Below are 24,960 nucleotides of genomic sequence, written 5' to 3'. Positions count from 1 at the left end.
ATGGATGCCCTGCTAAAGGTGAATCTCCCTGAAAGCATTTTGTATCTGTGCCCTCATCTGGCTGTGTAAAAATTGTTCTCCTCAGATGCTGTTAATGCTGTATAGCTCCCAGCTCACATCTGTCGCACTTTACTGGCCACACATCACTTTTTCACTCCGTTACTTCAGAGTTGCAATGGACAGATAAGCTCAGAATGTGTTTCTTACTGGTACTGGTCTTCTTCTGTTCATAAAAGTTCATAATAACCCTTACTGGCAATGCCTGTGAATGTCTTCGCTTTGTGAATCCCAGCTCAGGTCGGTCTAGTTTGCCGTTTAACGGGATAACTTTTTAACACTCGCCGTGACCGCAGAGAGAAAATACAGTGCAAACCTCAGAATGTGCTGTTCCATTACTGTTGGTGCAGATCCTGATCTGCTGCGACATCTGTGCAATCCAGGAGGTGCGTGACTCCAAAGGGGAAGCCGTCCCCTCGCTGGTGCAGGAACTGAACAGGTAAGTGCTGCTGAGGGAGGGAGGAAGCCTGCAAACCTCCTTCCTCCCCTTCCCTAGTTGATATCTGCTTACCTTCTTGCAGCAAGCTGTGAAAACGTGGAGGTCACATGTCTTACTTCCAGTTGGCTGCAAAGCCTCCTGGTGGAAATCCTAGATGTATGTCATGGGCCATGACTACTGATCCAGTTATGGCCTGGATCGAAGTATCCATCAGGAGCAATGAGGAGTCAAAGTAGGCCATATATATATATATATATATATATATATATATATATATATATATATATATATATATATATATATAATTTTTTTTTTTTTTTATTTTTTTAACTTTTTCACATACTTTGCTGGCCCATAACAAGAGAGGCAAGCTCACATCACGTTCCAGACTTTGCACTGGGCCAGGGATCGTACTATTCCACAAAATTGCAGGCCCCTGAGAGGTGTTGGTCTGCAACACCTGGACAAAATGGCCATTTTAGGTAGCGTGGAGCTTGGTACTCATAGGTGACCTCCATTCAACTGCCTCTAGCTCTCCAACCAATGGAGATCCAGTGAAAAATTTAGTACGATTTTGTTTGAGACCCTCGAGAGCATCTGTGCAAAATTTGGTTTGATTTGGAGGAGGTTGAGGGTGGACCCCTGGTCCACTTGATTTGGAATGACCCTATGTGCAATAAAAAAAAAAAGTTACACTTATCCTTTCCTGCTCTCTCGCTGATAACTTTCCTGTTGCTCTCTGTTTGAATTTTTTGGGCCCTGAGGCCTAGAATTTCTTCCTGGAGGTTAAATACTTCTTTATTAGGTATAAGCATTTTCCTACTAAAGGTTGCGATCACTGAATTTAACACACTTAACCCAGAGCAGGATTATCACCCAGTTCTTCACTGGGAGGCTTTTAAGGCTTTTTAAAGGGGTAAAATCATATCCTATGCTAGCTACAAACAAAGGGAATGGAGACAACAAAGTGAAAAGTTATTGGATTGCAGAATTGGAAAACTTGCACAAACGAAACTACTCACCTCGTACTTTAGGTTTGCTTGAAATAGTAAGGCCAAGTTGAAATCTTTAGAGACTGCCACTATTGAAAACCCTAGGGGATATACAAGGCTTAGATTCTATAAGCATGATAATAAGCCTGGGGCCAGTTTCTAGAGTGTGCAGTCAGGAAGAGAGCCTCCAAGGCACATATTTAGAGATACAAAAATTGTTGGGTTCATTATTTTATTTTATTTATTTATTTATTTTATTTTATATACCGGCAACCGTTTGCACATCGTGCCGGTTTACAAAGAACTTACAACCAAAGAATATATAGGCAAAGCCTTTACAAGGAACAGTGTGTAACAAAAACACAGTAACAGGGCAATTAACTAGATAAATAAGTAGGGGAGGGAGGGGTAGGGATAGGCGAGACAGAGGAGGGGGCGGGGGGAGGGTGAGAGAGGATACATAAGGAAAAGCTATGTATTATTATTGACTAATAAGCTATGAGATATACTAGACATAGGAGGTAATTTTCAAAAGAGTTATGCAAGTAAATGTAACATACTATCCTAGCAATTTTCAAGAGCCATTTATGAGCGAAAAGTGCACTTACATGCAAATATCCTATGGATAATTCAATGGGATATAATGTAGCAATTTTCAAAAGCACACATACTTGCATAAAATGCATTTACATGTGTAAAACTCAATTTTAAGTGTGTAAATGCTTTTTAAAATCAGGGCCTTAGATGCTATGAGTATGGTAATAAGCCTGAGATCTTTCTAGCGTGTGCAGTCAGGAAGAGAGCCACCAGGGCACATATTTTAAGGATAAAAAAATTGTCTGGTTCATTATTGACTAATCTCTCCTACAGTATTTTTCTCAGTTGTACTCCAGTCGAGGCACTGCCTCTATTACTGATATTACATAGTTTTTGGGTAACTTCTGAAATTTAGGAGGTACAGAAAGATAAACTTGCAGCTCCTGTAACTCTCTGAAATTCCAGCTGGCAGTCAGGCTTTGCCAGGCAGCAACTGTCCCAGGGCCCAGAGGTTGTCATGTTGATTTATACAAAAAAATATTTTTTGGACCTGGCACCTTTCCTTTTGTAGTCCCTGGGAAATACTGATGATGCTATTTCTCTGATCCATAAGCCTGGCAAAGTTGAAACAAAATGTAGCTCATATAGACCCTATGTCTCTGATAAATTCAGATCTTAAAATCTTAGTTAAAGTTTTGCAATTGAGGTTAGAGGGTATTCTTCCACTCAGTGCATGATGATCAAACTGGATTTGTAAAGGTAAGAGGCTCTGCGTTATTTAACATTCTTCATCTAGCTATAAGGAAATGAATTTCAGGTCTAATCCTTTTCTTAGATGCTGATAAGGCCTTTGATAGATTCTCCTGCACTTTTATGTTTGCAGCCTTTAACTGAATTAAAAAAGGCTCCAGGGGTGATCCGGGAACTATAGACCAGCGAGCCTGACTTTAATTGCTGGGAAAAATAGTGGAAACTATTAAGAACATAAGAAATTGCCATGCTGGGTCAGACCAAGGGTCCATCAAGCCCAACATCCTGTTTCCAACAGAGGCCAAACCAGGTCACAAAAACCTGGCAATTACCCAAACACTAAGAAGATCCCATGCTACTGATGAAATTAATAGCAGTAGCTATTCCCTAAGTAAACTTGATTAATAGCCATTAATGGACTTCTCCTCCAAGAACGTATCCAAACCTTTTTTGAATCCAGCTACACTAACTGCACTAACCACATCCTCTGGCAACAAATTCTAGAGCTTTATTGTGCGTTGAGTGAAAAAGAATTTTCTCCGATTAGTCTTAAATCTGCTACTTGCTAACTTCATGGAATGCCCCCTAATCCTTCTATTATTCGAAAGTGTAAATAACCGAGTCACATCTACTCGTTCAAGACCTCTCATAATCTTAAAGACCTCTATCATATCCCCCCTCAGCCGTCTCTTCTCCAAGCTGATCAAAATCACAGAGCATATTGAAAGAAATGGTTTAATGGGACACAGCCAGCATAGATTTACCCAAAGGAATCCTTGTCTCACAAATCTGCTTCATTTTTTTAAGGGGTTAATAAACATGTGGATACGGGTGAACCGGTAGATGTAGTGAATTTGGATTTTCAGAAGGCGTTTGACAAAGTCCCTCATGAGAGGTTTCTAAGAAATCTAAAAAGTCATGGGATAGGAGGCGATGTCCTTTCATGGATTACAAAATGGTTAAAAGACAGGAAACAGAAAGTAGGATTAAATGGTCAATTTTCCCAGTAGAAAAAGGTAAACAGTGGAGTGCCTCGGGGATCTTTACTTGGACCGGTGATTTTCAATATATTTATAAATGATCTGGAAAGGAATACGATGAGTGAGGTCATCAAATATGCAGATGATACAAAATTATTCAGATTAGTTAAATCACAAGCAGATTGTGATACATTACAGGAGGACCTTGCAAGACTGGAAGACTGGGCATCCAAATGGCAGATGAAATTTAATGTGGCCCTGGCTCAGCGCCTACTTGTGAGTCCCTGCTGCAGAGCCCTCTGCTCCTGGGGACCCCCACAGCACTTCTCTTTGAGGACTTTACTACAGTGCCTCTTCTCATCAAGACTTGGCTCCGCGCAGAACTCCACCAGACTGTGTCTCGGCGTCCCCGCTCCTCCTCTGCGCTGCTACTCTCCTGGCACCTGCCACAGCGGGTTCCCCGCTCTTGCCCTTATTCAGCATAGCACAGTTCGTGTCTCTGCAGCTGCACCTCCTCTCCTCGAGGCCACTCCCACGTGGTCCTGCCCTTCTCTCTTCAGAGCTGCAGTGGCCTCACACTCCCTGAGACTCTTTCTCCTCCTCCCTCCAAGAGTGCTCCTGTCTCGAACTGTGCCCAACCTCTCTGACACTCTCTGCACCCAGTCGCCTACCCTCTCCGGGACCAGCCCACACAGAGGTGCCCCTACGTCCTGCCGGCCCCGGCAGCCAAGGGCTCAACCTGCGGGGAAACGAGGGTCGGTACAGGCGAAGTCCCAGCTTGCCTCTGTTCCCGGCCAGCCTCGCCTCCCGACGGTGGGGACCTGTGGGGCCCAACCCTTCAGGTAGCAACAACCCCCACCTCGGACCGAGGGTCCACAATTCCTAACAGTTCCCATTTGCCCGGTAGAAGCGGCTTTTGTGCGCAGAGGCGCACGTCCACTTAAAACTGGGCGCGTTGTGTGCACGGCCAGGCTCTTTTATAACATGCATGCATACACGTGCGTATGTTATAAAATAGCCGCATCAAGGAGGGCGGGCCCACGAATGCTCGCCCATGTGCCCACGCGCTGGTTTTAAAATTCACCTTTTAAGATCCACAAGTAACAGCTCCGAAACTGTAGGACTTTCTCCCTTCCCAAACCTCCTCCACTTATTTTCTCTTTCCTGTGCTGTGGATTACCAGAAGTAATTCCTGGCGAGGGGATCCCGCAGGAGAGAAACCCAGAGCTGCCCTCCGCCCTGCAGAAAAGGACCTGGTGCAAAACACTTCACAAACTGTGGGAGCAGGGCCTAGCAAGGGGAAGAAATCACATCTCTGCCTGAAGAAACGGGAGCCGCTGCTCTTGGAACCTCACCCGGAGCCACGGAGCAGGCGGCTGCCACGTCCGAGACTGCCGGAGCCAGCTCAGGAGGCCCCTGCTCTGAGCCACGCCCTTCTCTCGGTTCCAGTATAGCCACTGTAGCCACCACAGCAGCAAGCCACGACCCTGCTGATGCTGCCCTCTCCCCCTCTCAGTGCCTGACAGCGCAATAAATCCACAGGCACTGCAGACTATTGAGTGCTTCCTGGACTCCTGAAGAGATGCCATCACTCCATCCTTTACCTCTCCTGTCTCAGCCCCTCAGGCAGCAAAACATTCTTCTGCCTTCTTCTTTTTCTTTTCTTCTTTTTACATCTTTAATAACCAAAAACCAGGTATAGCCACAGAGCTCAAGGGAATGGAGAGAAGAATAGAGGGGAGCATTGTTTTTGTTTTGGTTTTTTTTTAAGGGGAGGAGAGATAAGGAGGGAAAAAGCTTAGGGAGGGAAGGGGAAGAGGGGTAATTCCAGTGACTATAGCTGGGAAAAACCCTGTTTCAACAACTAGAAGCCCCCCAGTCCACTGGCTTTGTTCAACCGAGGGATGCAATAGAAAACTTTCACTTCAGGAGCTGCCATGCAAACTTCTACCTTTTTCACTAGGTCTAGCAAGGCCTCAGCTCTCATTAGGGGATGCCTGACTCCCATCTGCTGGAGACGGAGAAAGCTGGCAGGCCGAGGTCAGCATGGGAGCTTATAAGGGGTGATAGCAGCAAACCAGTTGGTATCTGCCTCCATTTACAGGTTGGGAGGCATAACCCCTGGGTCAGGCCTGGTCTGGCTGGCTGGAAAGGAAGGTAGGTTTGCTGAGGCAGAGACTTGGAGCAGTGTGGATTCTCTCATTCTTATTGCACTATTAACAATAATTCCTGGGAATGATGCACAGTTTCTTTATTTCTGGGTAGGCGTGACACCTCCCATCATTATGCATACCTGGAGAGCAAAAGACTGGGGAGGAACAGTTATAAGGAGCAGTATGTATTCATTTATAGGTAAGACAAAGGTTTGGCACCTCCAACTGTACTGCTAGCCCACTTTCTTGCCTTTGTTCCACCAAGCAAAATCCCTTACAGAGGACACACAGACCTTTGGCACAGTCCCTGCTGTCTCATGGTAGATGCAGTCTCTTACTAGAATACTCAGTCCTTGGCTTTACCAAACTGGTTTTCTTGCAGTGCAGTTACCCCACCAAAATAATCTCACAGTGCTTTCTCTTAAGTGCCATCCAGGAGTCTTCTTGCAATGACTCCCGCTCTTTTCTCTCTCCCTGCAGATCAGATATGGTGAAACTGACTGACTGGTATCAGTACATGGAGGGGCAGCCGGGAGACACAGATGCTTTCACTCGACAGCCCTTCATCGCTCGTTTTCATTCGCCAAAAACAGGTGCTCCCCAAATGCTCTCTGCCATTTCCTTGGCAAACACACATACACACACACGTTATACAAGTCAGAGGAGGCTCGATCCTCACACTTAAATTCCCTCACTGAAATTTTGTCCCTAAGGCAAGGGAGTAGAAGATGCAAACCTATTCCTCGCACCTCATCTCCAGCAGGAGAGAGAGAGAGCAGAAACAATGTTTTTTTTCTGTACATGGGTGGACATATGAATGTCTCTGTATACGGCGTTGATCTTTCCTTTGCAGCTATTAAGGATTTTGTCTTGGTGTGTCAGCACACCAGTCCTAAGGAGGCAGCCAAGGAAATCAACCGGCTCTTCCAGGTCATCCAGGAGGTGAAGGAGCGCTGGACAACCGAGGTAGGGGCTAGGAGGAATGAAACTCTATGCTTGACGATGCTTGACGATGTACCTTAACTGGATGTTAGAATCTTGTGGGATGCTGGCCCAGCTTGCAGGTTCTTGAAGCATTAAGAGACTGAAGCCAAGCAACGCGAGCGGGGTGGCTGGATTTAATACCTTAGCCATATCTCTCTCTCTCTCTCGTTAGCTGGAGTAATCCATAATGAGCTGATTTCTGGCTTTCTTCGTAATCTAACTTACGAATGATCCATTTCAGTTATTCAGAAAGAGGGCATACCTGAGGAAGACTACGCTTCCTATCATCCAATGGCTCTCTTAAATTCAGATCTAAAGATGTTTTGCCAGTGTTTTAGCACTTAGCCTAGATCAGGTTCTTTCAAAGTTTATTTATAAGGACTAAAGTTGGATTCATGGTGAGATGTTAATAACTCTAGCTGTGATGGATATTGCTAGGAAGGGATCATAAATTCAGCTTCAGTAGATCTCAATGCTGAGATCAAGTCAAATGAGAATCTGTAAGTGAGACCTTGCAGGAGTATGGCAGAAGATTTAAAAATAAAAGCCGCCTATGTCCTCATATAAGTGGTCTGCAGCTGTGAGAGCAGCGAATGATGTACACGCCAAACCTTTTCATCGTCACCCTTACTTTTTGCTCATTATTGAACCTCTATTAACCCAAATAAGTATTTAGCCTGAGGAAAAAGGGAATAAAAGTGAACAGAATTAAACAGAAAATTTCCCTCTATATGGAAGGTATTTTATTGTTTCTCAATTAAATGAGTGAAAAATTAATTTTACTTTATACCCAGATAAGGAACCAATCTCAGCAAGTCTGAAATGTTACCTTTATTTGCTGAAGATCTGGGTTATCCATGGGTCTTTGCAGTGGAAGGGTGGATAACTGAAATGCTGAGGAATCTCTCTCCCCCTAATTTCAGAGCTCTATAACCTAAAGTACTACCTATTGCTTTTGTCCCTTAAAGAAAAGCTTGAACATGAAAGAACTTGCGTAGTAGGTGGCTGGATATTGTTTTGTTTGGATTGTGTGCTCATTATCTCTGTACCATGCTTCCTTTAAATTTACCTGGTTCTGCTTTCGAAGATCTGAGTAAAATAGGGCTGGAATTTATACAGACATTCAATTGATCTAGGATAAGCTTCAAAATCCTGCTGAGGGCCAGAGAGGAAAGTGGCATAAACTTCCTTTATTTTCATAGCTACTCCTTGGTCTCTTTTTTTTTCTTTTTTTGTGGAATAATCCTGCCTCCAGTCAGCCATGGATAGGATTGGAGAGCACTTGAGCTACAGAAGTAAACCACATGGACCTGAAGCTGCTCCAAATGGAGCACTTAGTCAAAGGTGCAGTTTCCACTTAAGTTTCCCTCATCACTCCAGTCTAACGGGCCGATACAGTAAAGTCCGCGGGAGAGCAGGCGAACGCCCGCTCTCCCAGTGCGCGCACAGGCCACTCTCCTGTGCACGCGATTCTGTATTCAAATTAGGTCCGGCGGTAAAAACAGGTAAAAAGAGGCACTAGGGACACTAGCACGTCCCTAGCGCCTCTTTTTGGACAGGTACGGCGGCTGTCAGTGGGTTTGACAGCCGACGCTCAATTTTGTCGGCGTCAGTTTTCAAACCTGCTGACAGCCACGGGTTTGGAAACCAGACACCGGCAAAATTGAGGGTCCGGTTTTCAACCCACAAGCCGCGGGCCGACTTCAAATTTTTTTTTTTTTAACTTTTTGTAACTTTCGGACCTCCGACTTAATATCGCCATGATATTAAGTCGGAGGGTGCACAGAAGAGCAGTTTTTACTGCTTTTCTGTGCACTTTTCTGGTGCCAGCAGAAACTAGCGCCTACCTTTGGGTAGGCGCTAATTTCTGAAAGTAAAATGTGCAGCTTGGCTGCACATTTTCCTTTCTGAATCGCGCGGGAATACCTAATAGGGCCATCAACATGCATTTGCATGTTGCGGGTGCTATTAGGTTCAAGGGGGGGGGGTGGACGTGCGTTTTCGACCCCTTACTGAATAAGGGGTAACGCTAGCACATCGAAAACGTTCCGCCGGAGCGCACTGTACTGTATCGGCCCGATTTGTGTGCCAATAGATTTAGCAATTATGGCCTCCAAATATTTGTAAGTAGCCCATGATTTGCTTTTGAACACATTCTCTCAGATATTGCACATGAAATGCCTTCAAGTCCAAGTCTGACCGCTTGCATTTCCCTTCGTTTTGCCGTGTTTCAGGTAGGAGCCTGTTCGCTCTAGCAGTGCAGCCTCGATTGATGGTAGTAAAGATGACAATCTGTAAGGGAGATGACTACAGGGCTGAACTGGCTCAATTTATAAGGCCATTAGATGCTATAACAATTTAAAGCCAGTACCTATAGTCATGCCTACTGCAGGAATATTTGGCACTCTAGGTGAATCTTCAAGGCATGCAACCCTCTCGCCCAACGTACCTATTGGCAACAGCTCCAGCACAGTGCTCCTTCCTACTGGCAGTAGTGGCTCCAGCACAGCATGTCCTTCTTAGCACAGCGTAGCTCCTGGCCTCTTGCTGACAAGATTTTGCTGCCCCCAACAGTTTGGCACGCTAGGCAATTGCCTAGTTTGCTCAATAGAAACACTGGCCCTATCTCTAGTGAAAATTTGTGATATGAACCTGAGGAGTGACTTTACTGCTAGGGACTGGATGTTGTCATAAATTTCTGGAATCCAGGCTTGGATTCCCTTATTAGTTATGCTAACATCTGTCTTAAAGATCTGAGACTGCCTTGTAGAATTAGGATAGGATGGCTGCTTGAAAATGCTCTAAGCCACCTAACCAGAGATGACATATAGCTATTGCATGCTAAGGTTTAATGAAATATATATTTCTTTAGAGGCTAAAGTTTTACCTTATATAGAAGTAAGTTGTTTACTGGTTAAGTTGTCCATTAAAACGTGTAGACAAAATATAAGCTTATGCATTTGTATTAGTTACAAGAATTAAGTATAAATTCTAGGAATTCTATAAATATTGAGCTAGTTGGTTGCTGATTGGTTGAAAGCCTGTCATCAAAGTTTCTGAATCATATTTAAAGTGTTAATTTCATCTGCCACACTCAGAGCTCTCTGGGTCAATTTCTGTAACCTGCTTATTACTTTGCATGCAAACTGATAAGATCAATAAAAGAGAAACTGGCCTCAGCTGAATCACTAAGTGGTTAATTACAATAATCAGATAAAGAGAACAATTATAATTAATTCATAAAAAGAACATATGCAATAATTAACACAGCCATATATAAAGCAATGTACACAATCCATGTGATGTTTGATTAGGACCCAAGGTATCATTTGGCTCTGTTATTTCCGGAAGTCTATTGTCTGAAGAGTGCTCTGATATTGGACAGTTCTGACCATTTTTTATATAGTTCTGTGATGTACCCAAAACAGTGACCCTCTCCCTCAGCCTAATCACAACAGGTTTTACAAGGTCAGGCTTTACCCCATATAGCTGTAGCTGAGGGTCAGTGACTTTGTCCCCCTCTCTCAGCCTAATCATGACTTTCAGGTTTCACAAGATCAGCATATACCCCAAATAACTATAGCTCAGGGTCAGTGATAGATACTTTTATTTCTCTAAATGTTAGCAAAGAGGTCTTATGAGTGCAGGAACAAGCTCAGTGTCCTTTTTATTATTTCTGTAAATATTCTTATGATTGCAGGGTCAGGAAGAGTAATCTTTGTATATCCTGCCCGTGTACGACTCTGAGTTCATTAATAGTCTTGGACTAAATAATTACATTACACTATTGGACTTCCTAAACAAATTAGTTACTCTAAGGTACCTATTCTCCAACCTGTTTAAAACATGAGGCTTCAGCTTAAGACCAAAGTTCCTGATCCATTTGACCACAACAGTTGGCACCCCAGGCTCATGTCCATTGTGACCAGAATTTAACTGGGTGGTTCCAGATACATTCCCTTTGATAGGTTAATGGGAGTAGCCCACCACTCCAGCCTCTCCATCACCAATGGCAGATGGAACAAACGCATCTCATACTCTTGCGATTGAGGACAAACGCTTCAGCAGAGCCAACTGGAACAGACACATGTGAGCACTTGCCAACGTGTCCACCATCAACCCCAGAAGATGAAGATAATCCCAGACTCTGGTGGTTTTGTGAGAATGGAATGATTGTATGGAGTGATGGCATCTCTTCAGGAGTCCAGGAAGCACTCAATAGTCTGCAGTGCCTGTGGATTGCGCTGTCAGGCACTGAGAGGAGGGAGCCTCTGTAAATTTCGTGGCGAGGAGAGGGAGAGAGGGCAGCATCAGCGGGGTTGTGGCTTGCTGCTGTGGAATGATTGCACTTGGGCTACTTTAGCTACCTTTTCCTGAATCTAAAAGGTACTACCTGTCACGTATCGAAATGAGCCCCTAGGTACTCCATGGACTGGGAAGGGCATATCTTGCTGCTTATGTAATTCATCACCCAGCATAGACCCTTTAAGTCCTGAGCCAATCTGTCTGAGGCCTCCTGACTCTTCTGCAGCAATGTAGCCTTACTGAGTCAATAGTCCAGGTAAGGATGAACTAGGATACCTTCTCTGCACAAAAATGCTATCACAACCATCACCCTGGAGAACATCCTCAGAGCTGTGGCATGATCAATCAACAAGGATCCGAACTGAAATGCAGAAAAAAAGGAATCCCTGGTGATCCACTCTGATGGGAATACCTCAGAAATCTAGGGATAGAAGATGCACTCTCTGTTTGACCACCACAATGATAGTGAAACATCTCCAGGCAGAAGTGCAGCACACGGAAACACTTGTTGACCTCTTTGCGATCTAGAACTGGATGAAAGGACTACAAAGCAATGGCATATCTTCACTAACCTGGTGTTTCAGGCAGTATTGGGACAACCGGCTCTGAGTCTCCCCAAGGTAGTCCTTACCACTACTCCTTTGAGCTCCATATCCATTCCAAATGACTATGAGTCTATTCCTGCTAAAACTGGCACAAGAGATTGTCCTCAGAGATCAACAGATTGGACCCATCAACCTTCTTTAAGCCATATGGGGAGCCATGGACCTTCAAGAAAGGAATCAATACTTGGCTATTTCAACAAGCTTTTCCTTAACTATATAGCTCAAGATCCTGTTTTTAATATTTTAAATGTTCTTATTAATTTTATATGTTCTCTTTAAGAATTTTATTTGCTCTTATTCAGTTTAAATGTTTTATTAAGAATTTTATGTATTTTATGATTTATATTTGGAAATTCAAATATTTTTAATTGTGCACTTAACAACGAGTTGTAAACCGATGTGATATTTCCTACGAACGTTGGTATTAAAAAAAACAATAATAAAGGCAGGCAGGCAGGCTCTGGCAGTCTCAGATCCAAACTATTTGCTCTCTGAAAGGGCTGATTATTCCCCCCCCAAACTGGGAACCCCATTAAACTTAGGAGACTTCCCTCTGAAATGGATCCCCTCTGAGGCAGAACATCTGTGTGCGTGTGGAGGGGAAGAGACTCGAAAATGGCAACTATTCCTTCCTGAAATCGATCCCCAACAGTTGCAGCAATCACAGCCTTCTCTTGCCTACAGGAAAAACATCAAGTTACCCCACCATGAGCCAAGTCACAGAAGAGCAGGAAACTAAAACACACCCTCTGCTGAAGTGGCTCTTTTCAGCCATATCTTCCTTCCTCCCTCTGTCCCTCCTCCCCATCAAGCAGATATTCTACAGAGAGATTCCTACACCCATGTGCTCAATCACCTTTAGCCAGCTCCCTTACTCAAAGGAGCTGTCCCCTCCCCCCCCAAGCACTACAGGTGCAGCCCTTGCTGAGAACTCATAAAATTTCCTATTTTCCTTAAAAACAAACTCCCCTGCCCCCTATAAACAGGCATCAAAAGCTGCTCCAGCAATGAGGGGACTAGGTGAGGCCAGAGGAGGAGGGTGAACAGATCAAGGTCACAAGCAACTTTCCTAGATCATTTCATGAGTTTGTATTATTTAGTGGTGGGGAACAGATAAAAGCCGCAAGCAATTTTTGCAAATCAGATAATGGGTTTATATCATTTAGTGGTCAAAACAAAGAAAAGGTATTGAAGGCACCTATTGCCAAATGGATTAAAGAGGCGATAACCTCTGCTTACTTTTCAAGAAGCTACAGATCCTGTAGGCCTTAGGGCACAGGTTGCATGTTTTCCTCACAGGAAATCTGCAAGGCGACCAGTTGGTCTTCTTCACATGCTTTTACCATGTAATCTATACCACCCATATTTCTCTTTATCGTGCCCTTCTGTAAACCGTTGTGAAGGTATTTAACTTAACAACGGTATAGAAAAATTTTAAAATACATTTTTAAATAAATAAATAAATACCAAACATTTTAATATGTTCGGGATCCAGAGGCAGCAGTGACTGGTGAGGAGTGTGCGGCAGTGGGTCTCTCAGCTTCCCACCCAGTTTAGGGAAGTTTGGTACATCCTCAATGTCTGGACTGAGCTGGGGGGACAATATGGAAGGGAAAACCAGTTCTCACCCTGATTTTTCTGAAGATCGCTCTTATGTGTGTGTGTGGGGGGTGTATATGTATCACATAATTGTTTTCAATTGCCATTCAAATTCCTCTTATTGGAGAGGAGTTTCCAGCTGCTGTTAAGGTTACTCATAATTTGTACCTTGCCCTTGCTTGATGACAGAGAGGTTAATTTGTTAGCCCTTAGATTGGTTACTGTACATAGTGTGAGGAACAGTACAATAAAGCGTTTCTTCTCCAGCGCCTGGTAGGGGAGAAAACCCTAATTGTCTGGACTGATTTGTGAGACTCAAGGATAGAAACTTAACACATAAAAAACAATTTTCCCTTTTATCATCATTCTTCAAAATCAAGGGAAGCTTCTTCCAGAGTTCTTAAGCCTCCCTTCAGACACAAAATTCTGTACCAATGGTAGTGCTGGATTGTGCCTGGAGGTCGGTGCTGCAAATGCTGGCTTAGAGCAAGCTGTTCACTAGCTCCCTATTGCTTTCTCAAAGCAGCAACAGGGTGAGGAAGCTCAGAATAGGTTCAGTGCTGGAGTGGGTCTCGCTCCAGCAATAAAGTCCTGATAGGAATGGTTTCTGGCAATAGCCAGCTCCAGGCTCAGGTCTGTCTTACCCTACTCCTTACACATCTCCATGAGCAGCCTGGCCTCATTACCAAGAGAAGCAGTTACTGTACCGGAGGGTGGGGGGAGCAAAGGTGACTAAGAGAGGTGGTTATAGTAGAGGATAAAATAAACAAGAGATGGAAAGCAATGAAACTCTGGTTCCATTTCCTTCATTTAATATTTACAAGTAAAACATTAAATTCTAGCATCTGAGGGGAGAAAATCAAATGAAAGGTGTACAGGTAGGAAAGATGACAATGGGGTAGACAAGACACTGGAAGAGAGGAGCTGGTGAGGAAGATTGATGGGGAAATAGAGCAAAGTAGACTGTGACTGGAAAGAGGGTAAGACTTTTTTTTTTTCTTCTTAACAGGGGGCCAGCCCAGTATATCACAGCTAATTGTATCCAGCAGGCCACACAGCGCTTGGCTAATTGAGCTAGCTTTTGTAGTTGAGCAGTTTCAGCGACTTGGTCTTACTTTTTTTTTTTTAAACAGGCACTGCAGTGTGAAATCAGAACATGAAGCCAGTACCGGTCCTGACACAGGGACTCTTCTTCCCTTTCAGAACATCATGCTCCTTGGGGACCTGAATGCTGGCTGTGGCTATATGACATCAGATGACTGGAAGAGAATTCACCTTCGGAGTAGCAACCACTTTCACTGGCTGATCGACGACAAGGATGACACTACTGTCAGTCCAAAAACTCACTGTCCCTATGACAGGTCAGGTAGTCTACACAAAAGCAGGGGCCCTGGTCTTGGCAAGCAGTTAAAGAGAATTTGAGCTATTTAGCCTTCTCTTAATCATACCACCACTACAACTCCGTAAGGGGTAGGGATAGGCAATGAAAGGAAGAAATAAAATGTGGTTTCTTACCTGCTAATGTTCATTCTTTCTGTTCTACCAGTCCAGTTTAGAACAGATGAGTTTTACTCCCCCCTACCAGCAGATGTTGGCAGAGCCCGGTTTTGCTGATGTCACCCTATATGGGGTACTGCTCCATATTTCTATATCAAAGTAAAGATCAGCTTAACTAAACCCCTTCCCCCCGAGTAGGGTAGTTTAAAATGGGCCCCTAAAGGAGCTTGGCCCTTAAAAAAAACTCTAGGAACAGAATCGATTGACAAAAGGCACTAAGATTATATAATGTACACTCATAAGCAGGTTATCAGCTGAAAGCAGAGAGGGTGCCTGGGATGTGCTGGTATGGTAGGACTTGTAGAAAGAAAATTAGCAAGTAAGAAATCAGAATGTTTTCTTATTTTTCAGCTCACCACACCAGTCCAGATCAGACGGGATGTACCCAAGCCACCCTTATGCAGGGTGGAAGTCAGACAAACCTGCTTGCCCCAAACAAGGCAGCCTGTCTAGACTGCACATCCAACTGGTAATACTTGTAGAAAAAAAATGCAACGAAGCCCACATTGCCACCCTGCAAATCTCTCGAGAAACCGAATTAAATTCCGCCCACCCAACTCCTTATAAAAGCGTACTTTAAAGACTTTTGTGCACCCTTAAACCAAAACTAAACAGCTTCATTAGTCAGCTGGCTATAGGGGCCTTCAAGGCCACCTCACCTTTTCTCTGACCACAAAAGAACAAAATAGGTGATCTGATTTCCAGAATGAATTAATCACTCAAATAACTGAGCAAAATTCTAACATCCAAAAAGTGAAAATCCTCTAGTTTCCCCTTAGTTTCTCCCCTTCTAAAGAATAGGAGTTCCACAGGCTGATTTAAAAAAAAAAAAAAAAAAAAAGGCCAATAGCACTTTGGACAAAAAGACAAGAAACCCCAACTTCTGAAAACTTCAGAAACAGTTCTCTACAGGACAGGGCCTGCAATTCCTAAATATTCTAAGCTGACAAAATGGCTATTAGGAAACAATGCAGTCTTCAAACTTTAAATTCTTAATAGACGCTCTAACAGGCTCACATGGAGCTCTCCACAAAACCTGAAGGCCCAAATTTAGATCCCAGGAAAGAAAACTTTTTAAGAGGCAGCCAAGAAAACGTCACTCACTTTAAAAACTGGGACATGTTTGGATGGCCAGCCAAAGACCTCCTTTGAACCTTTCCCCTACAACGGATAATGGCTGCAACCTGTACCGTCAAAGTATTCAAGCTATATCCTCTCTGAAGGCCAAGCTGCAAAAAGGAATGAATCAAGGAACTAATGCTCTAAAGGAAGAAGTACCAGCTTGATCACACATTCCTCAAAGACCTTACAGACTATGATGTAAGCTAATGACGTGGATTATTTTCTTGCCTGTAAAAGGGTGGCCACCACCATTTGAGAATAACCTTTGAGCCTTAGCCTTCTCCTTTTGATAGCTAAGCTGCAAGACAAAAGGGAGCTGGATGGTCCATAAGCACTGGTCCTTGGTGTAACAGACCCTAACCCTAATTTAACCAAACTGGGCCCTCCACTCTGACTCTTACAAGATTCACATACCAGGAGCATCTGGGTAAATCTAGCATCACCAAAACCCTCAAACCCCGCTTTCTATTCTTTGGATAACTTGGCCTATTATTGGCCACAGTAGACATACACACAGAAGGACCTGAGGAGGCCATTGCTGAGAAAGTGTTCACTCCCACTGAAAACAGATTATCTTCTTTGATTGTGGAACAATGGAGTAGAATTTCTGTGTGTAGTCATGAGATGACCAGGCTTACCCTTTTTGTGAGTTATCAAGGCAAAGGCTGCATTCACAAGCTCCCACGCACCTGGATCCGGAGTATGACGACTCAAAAAATCTGCTTGGTTGTTCGCCGTTCCGGCTATGTGGGAGACGTACATGAAGCAAGTGAATGTCCACCCACTTGAACGAAACATGGCTTGCTTCTGAGGCCACTGGAAGACTTCAAGTGCCTCCTTGTTGATGCATATAGTCAGCTGCCATTACATTGTCTAAACCCTTTGCATTATGAGATGTGGCCAGGTCGATGGACAGGAGGTCCCAGCAATCTACCACCAGCTGAAAGGCTTTGGCCGACTACACCCACTCTCCTGGATCCAGACTTTTCTTGCTTAGAAAGTCTGTTCTCACATTGTCTTTTCCTGTGATGTGGGAGGCCGAGATCATCTGTAAATGCATTTCTGCCCATTCCCTAAGGAGATCTATCTCCTGTGACGCTTGCTGGCTCCTGGCTCCCCGTCGGTTGATGTAGGCTACCGTTGTTGAGTTGTCCAACATTACATAGACCGCTTGACCCTGGAGTAGGTAGCTGAACTGCAGACACGCCAATCTGACTGCCCCGGCTTTCAGGTGGTTTATATTCCAGAGTGCGTCTTCCTTGGTCCAACGCCCCTGGGCTGTCAGTTCCTGACAGTGAGCTCCCCAGCCCCGGAGGCTCATGTCTGTCGTGAGGACCAGCCAGTTTGACAGGAACAGGGTTACACTCTTGCCCAGATGAGCTTCCTGCAGTCACCACTGGAGCCAAGAACATATTTCCATTGGTAGGTAGAGACGAATCAAGTAGTCTTGAGACAGCAAGTTCCAAGTGACAGCAGGGAGCATTGATGTGGTCACATGTGTGCCCTTGCCCACGGTACTACCTCCAGGGTTGACGCCATCAAACAGAGGATCTGAAGATAGCTCCACACCATCAGGCATATCGTGTTCGTCAAGCGACACACTTGGGACATCAACTTCCTTATCCACGTGGACGGGAGGAAGACCTTGCCCTGCTTGGTATCGAACCAGACTCCCAGATATTCCTCAAACTGGGAGGGTATGAGACTGCTTTTGTCCAGGTTTACGACCCAACCACGTTCCTGAAGCAGGAGTCACCCTGCTGATCACCCAGAGACTCTACCACGATCTTTGCCCAGATCAACCAGTCGTCCAAGTACAGGTGCAGTTTCTCAGTGCAGCCGCTACGACCACTATAATCTTGGAAAATGTTCTGGGGGTAGTGGCCTGGCCAAAGGGCAGCGCCCGTAACTAATAATGGCAGCCCAGTACCACAAAGTGTAGGAAATGATGCTCTTGCTGGATTGGAATATGAAGGTAGGCCTCGGAAAGGTCCAGAGAGGTTAAGAACCCTCCTGGTTATGTGGCTATTATCATGGAGCACAGAATTACCATGCCGAAATGAATTACTTGTAGATGTCGGTTGACATTCTTGAGGTCCAGAATGGGGCGAAAGGTATCCTCCCTTCTTGGGTATGATGAAATAGATGGAATAACGCCTCGTATTTTCCTTCGGGTGCAGGTACTGGAATTATAGCCCTCATCCTGAGGAGCTTTACAGAGGTAGAGTCCACTGCCTGCTTGTGCTGGGAGTGGCAAGGAGACATCATGAACATGTCCCAAGGAGTGGTGCGAAATTCCAGCATGTATCCTTCTCGTATGACATCCAGTACCCATTTGTCCGAAGTGATCTCGACTCACCACTGGTAGAAGAGACAGTCTACCCCGTATCTCCTCATTCCGAAGGTGGGTTGGGTTAACTTTATTTTTTTTTTTGGGGGGGGGGGGGGGGTTTTCCAGGACAAACCTGAACTCAAACCTGTCCCTCTCTTGTGCTGTCTACTCTGAAAGAACTGAGCTCTCCCAAAGGGCTGAGACCTCTGAAATGTAGAATTTCTGTAGGGCTGAAAGCTTTGGAAGCCCATGGATCAACCCCTCACTGGCGAGGGGTGCTGTAACTGCTTTCTCTTATCTTTTGGTAGCCGGGCCAGCTTTTCAAATTCACTTCTGAAGAGGAGTGATCCCTTAAAGGGAATCTTTGTGAAGTTTGCCTTAGGGGTTGTGTCTGACCAATTCCGCAGCCATAGTTTTCTTCTGGCAGCTACCACTGAGGCCACTCCTTTGGCCGAGGTATGGACTAGGTCAGAGCCCGCGTCAGCTAAAAAGGCGGCAAGTTCCATAACCTCTCTGGAATTTGCCTAGAGTCATCTACCTCCTGAGAGAGGAGCAGGCATGAACAAGCTAACAGGGCACAACAAGAAGCAATCCATAAGGTCATTGCTATTGCATCAAAGGCTATGGACTCCATCTGCTTATCATGCGTATTCTTCAAGGCTGCTCCTTCCACCACTGGGATAATTATTTGCTTCGAGATAGCACAGACCAGCGCATCCATTTTAGGGAAATGTAGATGTTCTCTCGGTTGCTGGATCCAGTGGGTATAGAGCTTCTAATGCTTGTCCACCTTTAAAACTCGCTTCATGGATGTCCTAATCTAGGTCAATCAACTCCTGGATGGCTTCCAGCACTGGAAAATAGCAAGAGACTTTCCGTAGAGAAACCAGAATGGGATTCTTCTTTGGTTCCGTCATACGAACTCCCAGCATCTTCAGGGTCTGGGAAACCAGGGCCGGCCATTCATCTCTATGGAAAAAACGTAACATGGTCAGATATTGTTCTAAACTCGGTGGGATTTCCCCATCTTCCAAGGAATCTGGATCCTGTTCTTCATCCGTGCTGTCTGGGTCTCTGCCAGAGTTACCCTTGGTGAGGTGATGCATGTCTCGAGGTCTGCCGATAGGGCTGGGAGAGGGAGGCCTTATCCGCTGGGGTTCTGTCCGGACAGGGGCAAGTGAAGCAGATTGCGCCTGTATTCAAAGGCTTGAAGGCCTTGAAAAAATTCCACCCGAGAAGGCATCCAGGTTCATGCTTGGTCCAGGAAGTACTGGGGTAGGTGCTGCTGGATTTCCCTCTCACATGGAAGACCCAGCCCTGGGATTACTCAGATCCAGGGTACTTCCGGTTAAGGTTGTGGCTGACCCATCCTCCGAATGGGAGGAGCCAGGCTTAGTAAAGTCTGGGGAGGCCAACTCTCACTGAGCCTCCTCAGTGCTAACGTAAGTAAGAATCCAGGTCAGGCTGTGTGGCCCTAATATGACAAACAATGCAGAGAGAATGGCACTTATGTTTCTTTGCTGCTGGAGCCATTAGGGATTATAACTGCCTGTTCAGTCAGCTCGCACTTAAAAATTGTGTGTGCACAGATTTCCGATGCTAAGTAAGGTCGTGGTGAGGCGCATGTGCAGCCCGTGCGCCCGGCTTTACCTAAATTCTGCGCCTAGAGAGTTGCACGCATATGTACGCACACAATGTTGTGCGTTATGCGCGCAGCATGTGTGCAGAGTCGGCATGCACCACACGTACAGATGCTCTATAGTGAGCAATACAAGATGGACAAAAACACTTGCAAGTTGGTGCTGCTGTGGCTTACCATGTGATGTGCCTACCAAACCTAAAATGGGGCCAAGCCCACCAGGGAACTGCTCAATCCACTTGGAAGCCCACTTTCTTTTACCCCAACAGGATCAGGAATGATGTTGGTACGGTGTGCAAGGAGACTGGAGGAAGTCTTAGTGAAACCCCTCCAACGTCTCTGAATTGGGAGATATCCTCTACTTTTTTTTTTTTTTACTTACCTGGGCTGAGTACAGAGACAGTCTCTAGCTGCGGGGGGTGGGGAGGAGAGGGCTTTGGCCGTTACTGCCATGCTCGGCTTCCTGACCTGTCTTTCAGCTACTTCAGCAGCAAAGTTCACCCTGGAAACCAGCTATCGGACCAAGGAACACCTCTGAGGGATCTCAGAAATCACCTCAGTAATTCTGAACTGGGGGAGGGAAATTTAGGTAACACCGCAGGAGAGTGGGGCTCAATCTTTCTCCAATTTAAAAGTAGAATTTCTTCTTCTACAGCAATTCCCATACGGAAAGCAGGTCCACATCTACTAGGAGACAGAGAAATACTGAAGGGCTGAGGTCACTGCAGGGGTGTATCTAAGGCAATGTCAGCTTTGAAACCTGACTCTGCCTCCATCTGCTAGCAGATGAGCATATAACCCATTGGTCCTGAGTCCATCTGGTTACACACTAGGAAATTACCAACTGAAGAGTTTCCATGTGTAAAGGGACATTCAGAACATTATTTACCCACTCGAGATCCAGAATTTGACAAAATGCACCTTCCTTCCTGGGAACCACAAAGTAAATGAAATACTTCCCTTGCCACTGTTTCTCTCTGGACTCTGGCACCACCACCTCTAACTGAAGAAGTTGATCTAGCATCACCTTTACTGCCCTTATTCTACTCCAAAGAACAGGAGTATTCCATGAATGCATCCTTCACCTGATAAGAAAACAGCACCTTTATGATGCAAAGGACTCTCTGATCTGACATGAATTGGGTCCATGCCCTATAAAAGTAGGACAGTCACCTCCCTCCCCACCCCAATTTTATGAATCAGGGTAACCCTTTGGAGCCACCCGTGCTAGAAACATTTCCATTCCTCAATTTCTTTCTTCCACGTTGAAAGGACTGATATTTTATCTCCAAAACATCCCATATATAAAGTGGATGGCTTACTTGGACATAACGGCTTACATCTCTGAATTTTGAGTGTTTGGACCTCCTTTTTGAGAACCATTTGATCTACCTTTGAGCAACTTGAGGGAATTATTATTCCCTATGTTTCACCAGGTTTCTAAATCCTCCCCAAAGAGCAGCTTTCCTTTAAAGGGTAATTTGCTTAAATATGACTTGGAATCTGGTCTGCAGACCAGTTTCATAATCACAACAGGTGCCTGGCAGCCACAGATGTCGCTATCACTGTAGCCAAAGGAATGAATGAGATCATCCAAGGCACAGCTTCTCAAACTTTCAGCCATCAGGATCCCATTTTAGTACCTGAAATTCACGAGGCCATCATTCCACCTAATCCTCGTTCAGCCTCCACCTACACTAGGTGATCCTCCTTCTACACCAAACCCTCTAGAGGTCCTCCTCTCTTAACCTTCACCCCCTGCAGCTGATTCTCTTACATCCCCCAAACCACCATTTCTCTCAACTTGTCAGTCCTTTTTGCATCCTCCCAGCTGATCTCATCCCAACCCTTCTTATAACCTCAACTGATCCCATCATCCCGTCTCTTATCCCATTCTGCCTTTCCTTTCGCCTTCATCCCCTATAGTTTCCCAGCCTCATCACTACCTCTCCAACCCTTTCACTTCCCTGCAGCTCTTACATCCTCCAATCTTATTTTGTTCTCTAAGCCTTTAATCCCTTTCCAGCTGATGCAACCCTCAAACCACCATCTCTTTAAACAGCTCCCTGGCCCAGGTCTAGGGGCATTTTCCTTTGGATGCAAGGCCGAAGGTGGATGACAACTGGTGAAAAGAGTGAGCAGGCTGACAGCAGAGGCAACATTTTTCTCTTGGGTAGGTTCAGTGATGGGTGAGGTGTGAAGAACTATGACAATCTTCATTGGCCTGTGCACAGTCAACTCTCCCCTCTCCGCAGGCAAATTCTCAGGTTCTGCATCAGCCCCATTCCTTCTTCATGTAGGGCTTCCTGTTACCAAAGAAACACATACAAAGAAAGGGCTACTGCAGGGCCTGTGAGTGCATGCTAGGTCACAGGCCCTAAGGTGTTTTCCACTACTAATACTGCTGCTTCTGGGCCAGAAGAGCAGTGCTATTTGAGGAATTTGTGATCTCAGCTAAAGATTTTGCGACACCATTTGGGATGCCCATGTGCAGCTTGGGAAGCCCTGACCTGGCATCTGAAAAAGGCAATACCCAGCCTCTCCACCTCTTTAAAAAAAAACTCTTCTGGGAAGTTCCTACTGGAATTTGCGGAACCCCCATGCAAACAAGCTCTGAATCAGGAACACTTCTATTCTTCTACCCTAAGAATCTTTTAGGGCTGCACTCCCTTTCACCAAAATAGTGGTCTTCTTTGTCACTGTCAAACTAAGGTATCCACTTTTGGAAATTTCAGAAGATCCATGTATGCAGGGAGTGGATATTGTTCAGCAGCGCATGCTGTTCTGTAGAAAGGACAGGTCCTAGCTGGTTTCCCAAGGCCCTCCCCTTTTTCCAGAGACTCTATAGGAACATCCTTACTGCTTAGCTCCACCAAGGCCTGAGAGATCATGGAGGAAAGCTCTCTCCTAAAAAGGTGCACAACCCTTGTCTCATCACCATCTGCCGAAGGAAGCTCACTTTCCTCCAGAGGGTCATCCTCAGGGGCACTGACAGGCAACTCCTATCCTCCTGGGATTCTACCCCTAAAAATGATCTCTGATCTAGATCCAATCTAGTCCCATTGGAGGGACTGTGAAAATTGGGATCCTTTGGAGCACCATAAGTCAGACAAAATGCCTCACGCACTGAAAGGAATTCCGGTGGAAAAGAAATACAGGATGACACAAAATCAATTCATTGGCTCCCTGAAGTTGGACCTCCTTCCTCCAAAGGCTTACCCCCTTCATACACAGAGAACTGGAGAATCTGCCCCTCTCACAAGAAAGCCCCAATGGAGGGCTCTTCCCATTACCACAGAGGAGCAGCTCTCAGTCCCTAACCAAGACCGACAAACTCCCACAGCAGAGGAAGTCCCACACTTACCTGCACACAGAGCACATCTGCCATAAGGCCCACAAGTTTCTGCACCAAAAAACTTTTCTCCCCCAACAGAGACCACCATCTAAACCTCCTCCCTACAGTCGTTCAAAACAAGTACTGGGAGCTCAGATTTTTTTCCCCACCTTTACCGAAGCAGCCTAGAAGGCAATATAGGCTCTTCACCCCTACTGCTTCCCCCGTCAGGAGGGAGAAGACTGGAAGACAACAGGGCGAGTGAAAGAAGAAACCAGAGACTTCTCTGGTTGTCAAATGCACCTACAAAACAGGACCAAGCTAAAGATGATCACTGAACTCCTGCTCATCTCACTTACAGGCCGATAAAGTACAGTGCGCTCCACCGGAGCGCACTGTTAACCCACAATTGGACGCGCGTTTTGGACACGCTAGCTTTACCCCTTATTCAGTAAGGGGTAATAGCGCGTCCAAAACGTGCGTCCAAGCCCCCTGAACCTAATAGCGCCCGCAACATGCAAATGCATGTTGATGGTCCTATTAGGTATTCCTGCGCAATACAGAAAGTAAAATGTGCAGCCAAGCCACAAATTTAAGAAATTAACGCCTACCCAAAGGTAGGCGCTAATTTCTGCCGGCACCGGGAAAGTGCACAGAAAAGCAGTAAAAACTGCTTTTCTGTGCACCCTCAGACTTAATATCATGGCGATATTAAGTCAGAGGTCCCGATGAAATAAGCACGCAGGTTGAAAACCGGACACTCAATTTTGCCCGCGTCCGGTTTCCGAACCCGTGGCTGGCAGTGGGCTCGAGAACAGACGCTGGCAAAATTGAGCATCGGCTGTCAAACCTGCTGACAGCCGCCACGCCTGTCCGAAAAGAGGCACTAGGGACATGCTAGTGTCCCTAGCGCCTCTTTTTACCGCCAGCCCTAATTTTAATAAATTAAAATACTGTATCACGCGCACAGGAGAGTGGCCTGTGTGTGCGCCCGGGAGAGCTCTCCCGCGATTTTACTGTATTGGCCCGTAAACTAGGGAGCTACCACATCCCCACCGCACAAATCTCTGGAAAGGCCAGCTGCAGACAAGAGAATATAGAGCTGCTGCAGGCTTTACACTACCCTATATTCGGTGACATCCATCTGCTAATAGGGGGAATAAAAATAATCTGTTTTGGACTGGTCTGGTGGGACAGAAAGGAAATAAGGATCTGTGGTTGGAGCAGGAGATGTTACTGGAAACTGAGTTAAGTTCATCACACACTGGCTTTCTTTCCCTAAGGATCGTGATTCATGGGGACGAATTTTTCCAAGCGGTGGTGCTGGGGTCTGCCAGACCTTTCGACTTCAGAAGAAAACTGGGGTTGTCTGAGGAAGAGGTAGGGGGACCCTCACTGTCAACTGCTGGGGCACATGTGTCTGAACTGGGGGGATGCAAAATCAAGATGAGTTCCTGACAAGGTTATAACCTACCTGCATTGTCCATTGCTTTACTCCAGGCCCTGGCAATCAGTGACCACTACCCTGTTGAAGTGGACCTACAGCTTGAATCCAGAAGGAACCATGAGCTTTGA

General features: G+C 45.4%; 1 protein-coding gene across 1 annotated transcript; it reads left to right on the top strand.

Moving 5' to 3' along the window:
• LOC115098232 (deoxyribonuclease-1-like) lies at nt 1-24,960 on the top strand. The gene is made up of 8 exons (XM_029614693.1): nt 1-18; nt 408-496; nt 6,021-6,107; nt 6,389-6,415; nt 6,502-6,874; nt 14,605-14,822; nt 24,669-24,765; nt 24,886-24,960. The coding sequence occupies exons 1-8, from the start codon at nt 1-3 to the stop codon at nt 24,958-24,960; spliced, it is 984 nt and encodes a 327-aa protein (XP_029470553.1).

This window comes from Rhinatrema bivittatum, chromosome 1, assembly GCF_901001135.1.
Source record: "Rhinatrema bivittatum chromosome 1, aRhiBiv1.1, whole genome shotgun sequence".
Taxonomy (NCBI): Eukaryota; Metazoa; Chordata; class Amphibia; order Gymnophiona; family Rhinatrematidae; genus Rhinatrema; species Rhinatrema bivittatum.
The sequence above is the reverse complement of the archived record's forward strand: the minus strand, read 5'-3'. Positions and strand labels throughout refer to the sequence as shown.

Bases quoted from the DNA above. Each gene is read 5' to 3' on its own strand.
- LOC115098232 (XM_029614693.1), top strand. The intron at 497-6,020 runs GTAAGTGCTGCT...ATTTCTGGGTAG, and splicing joins CTGGTGCAGGAACTGAACAG to GCGTGACACCTCCCATCATT. The intron at 6,108-6,388 runs GTAAGACAAAGG...CTCTCCCTGCAG, and splicing joins CAGTATGTATTCATTTATAG to ATCAGATATGGTGAAACTGA.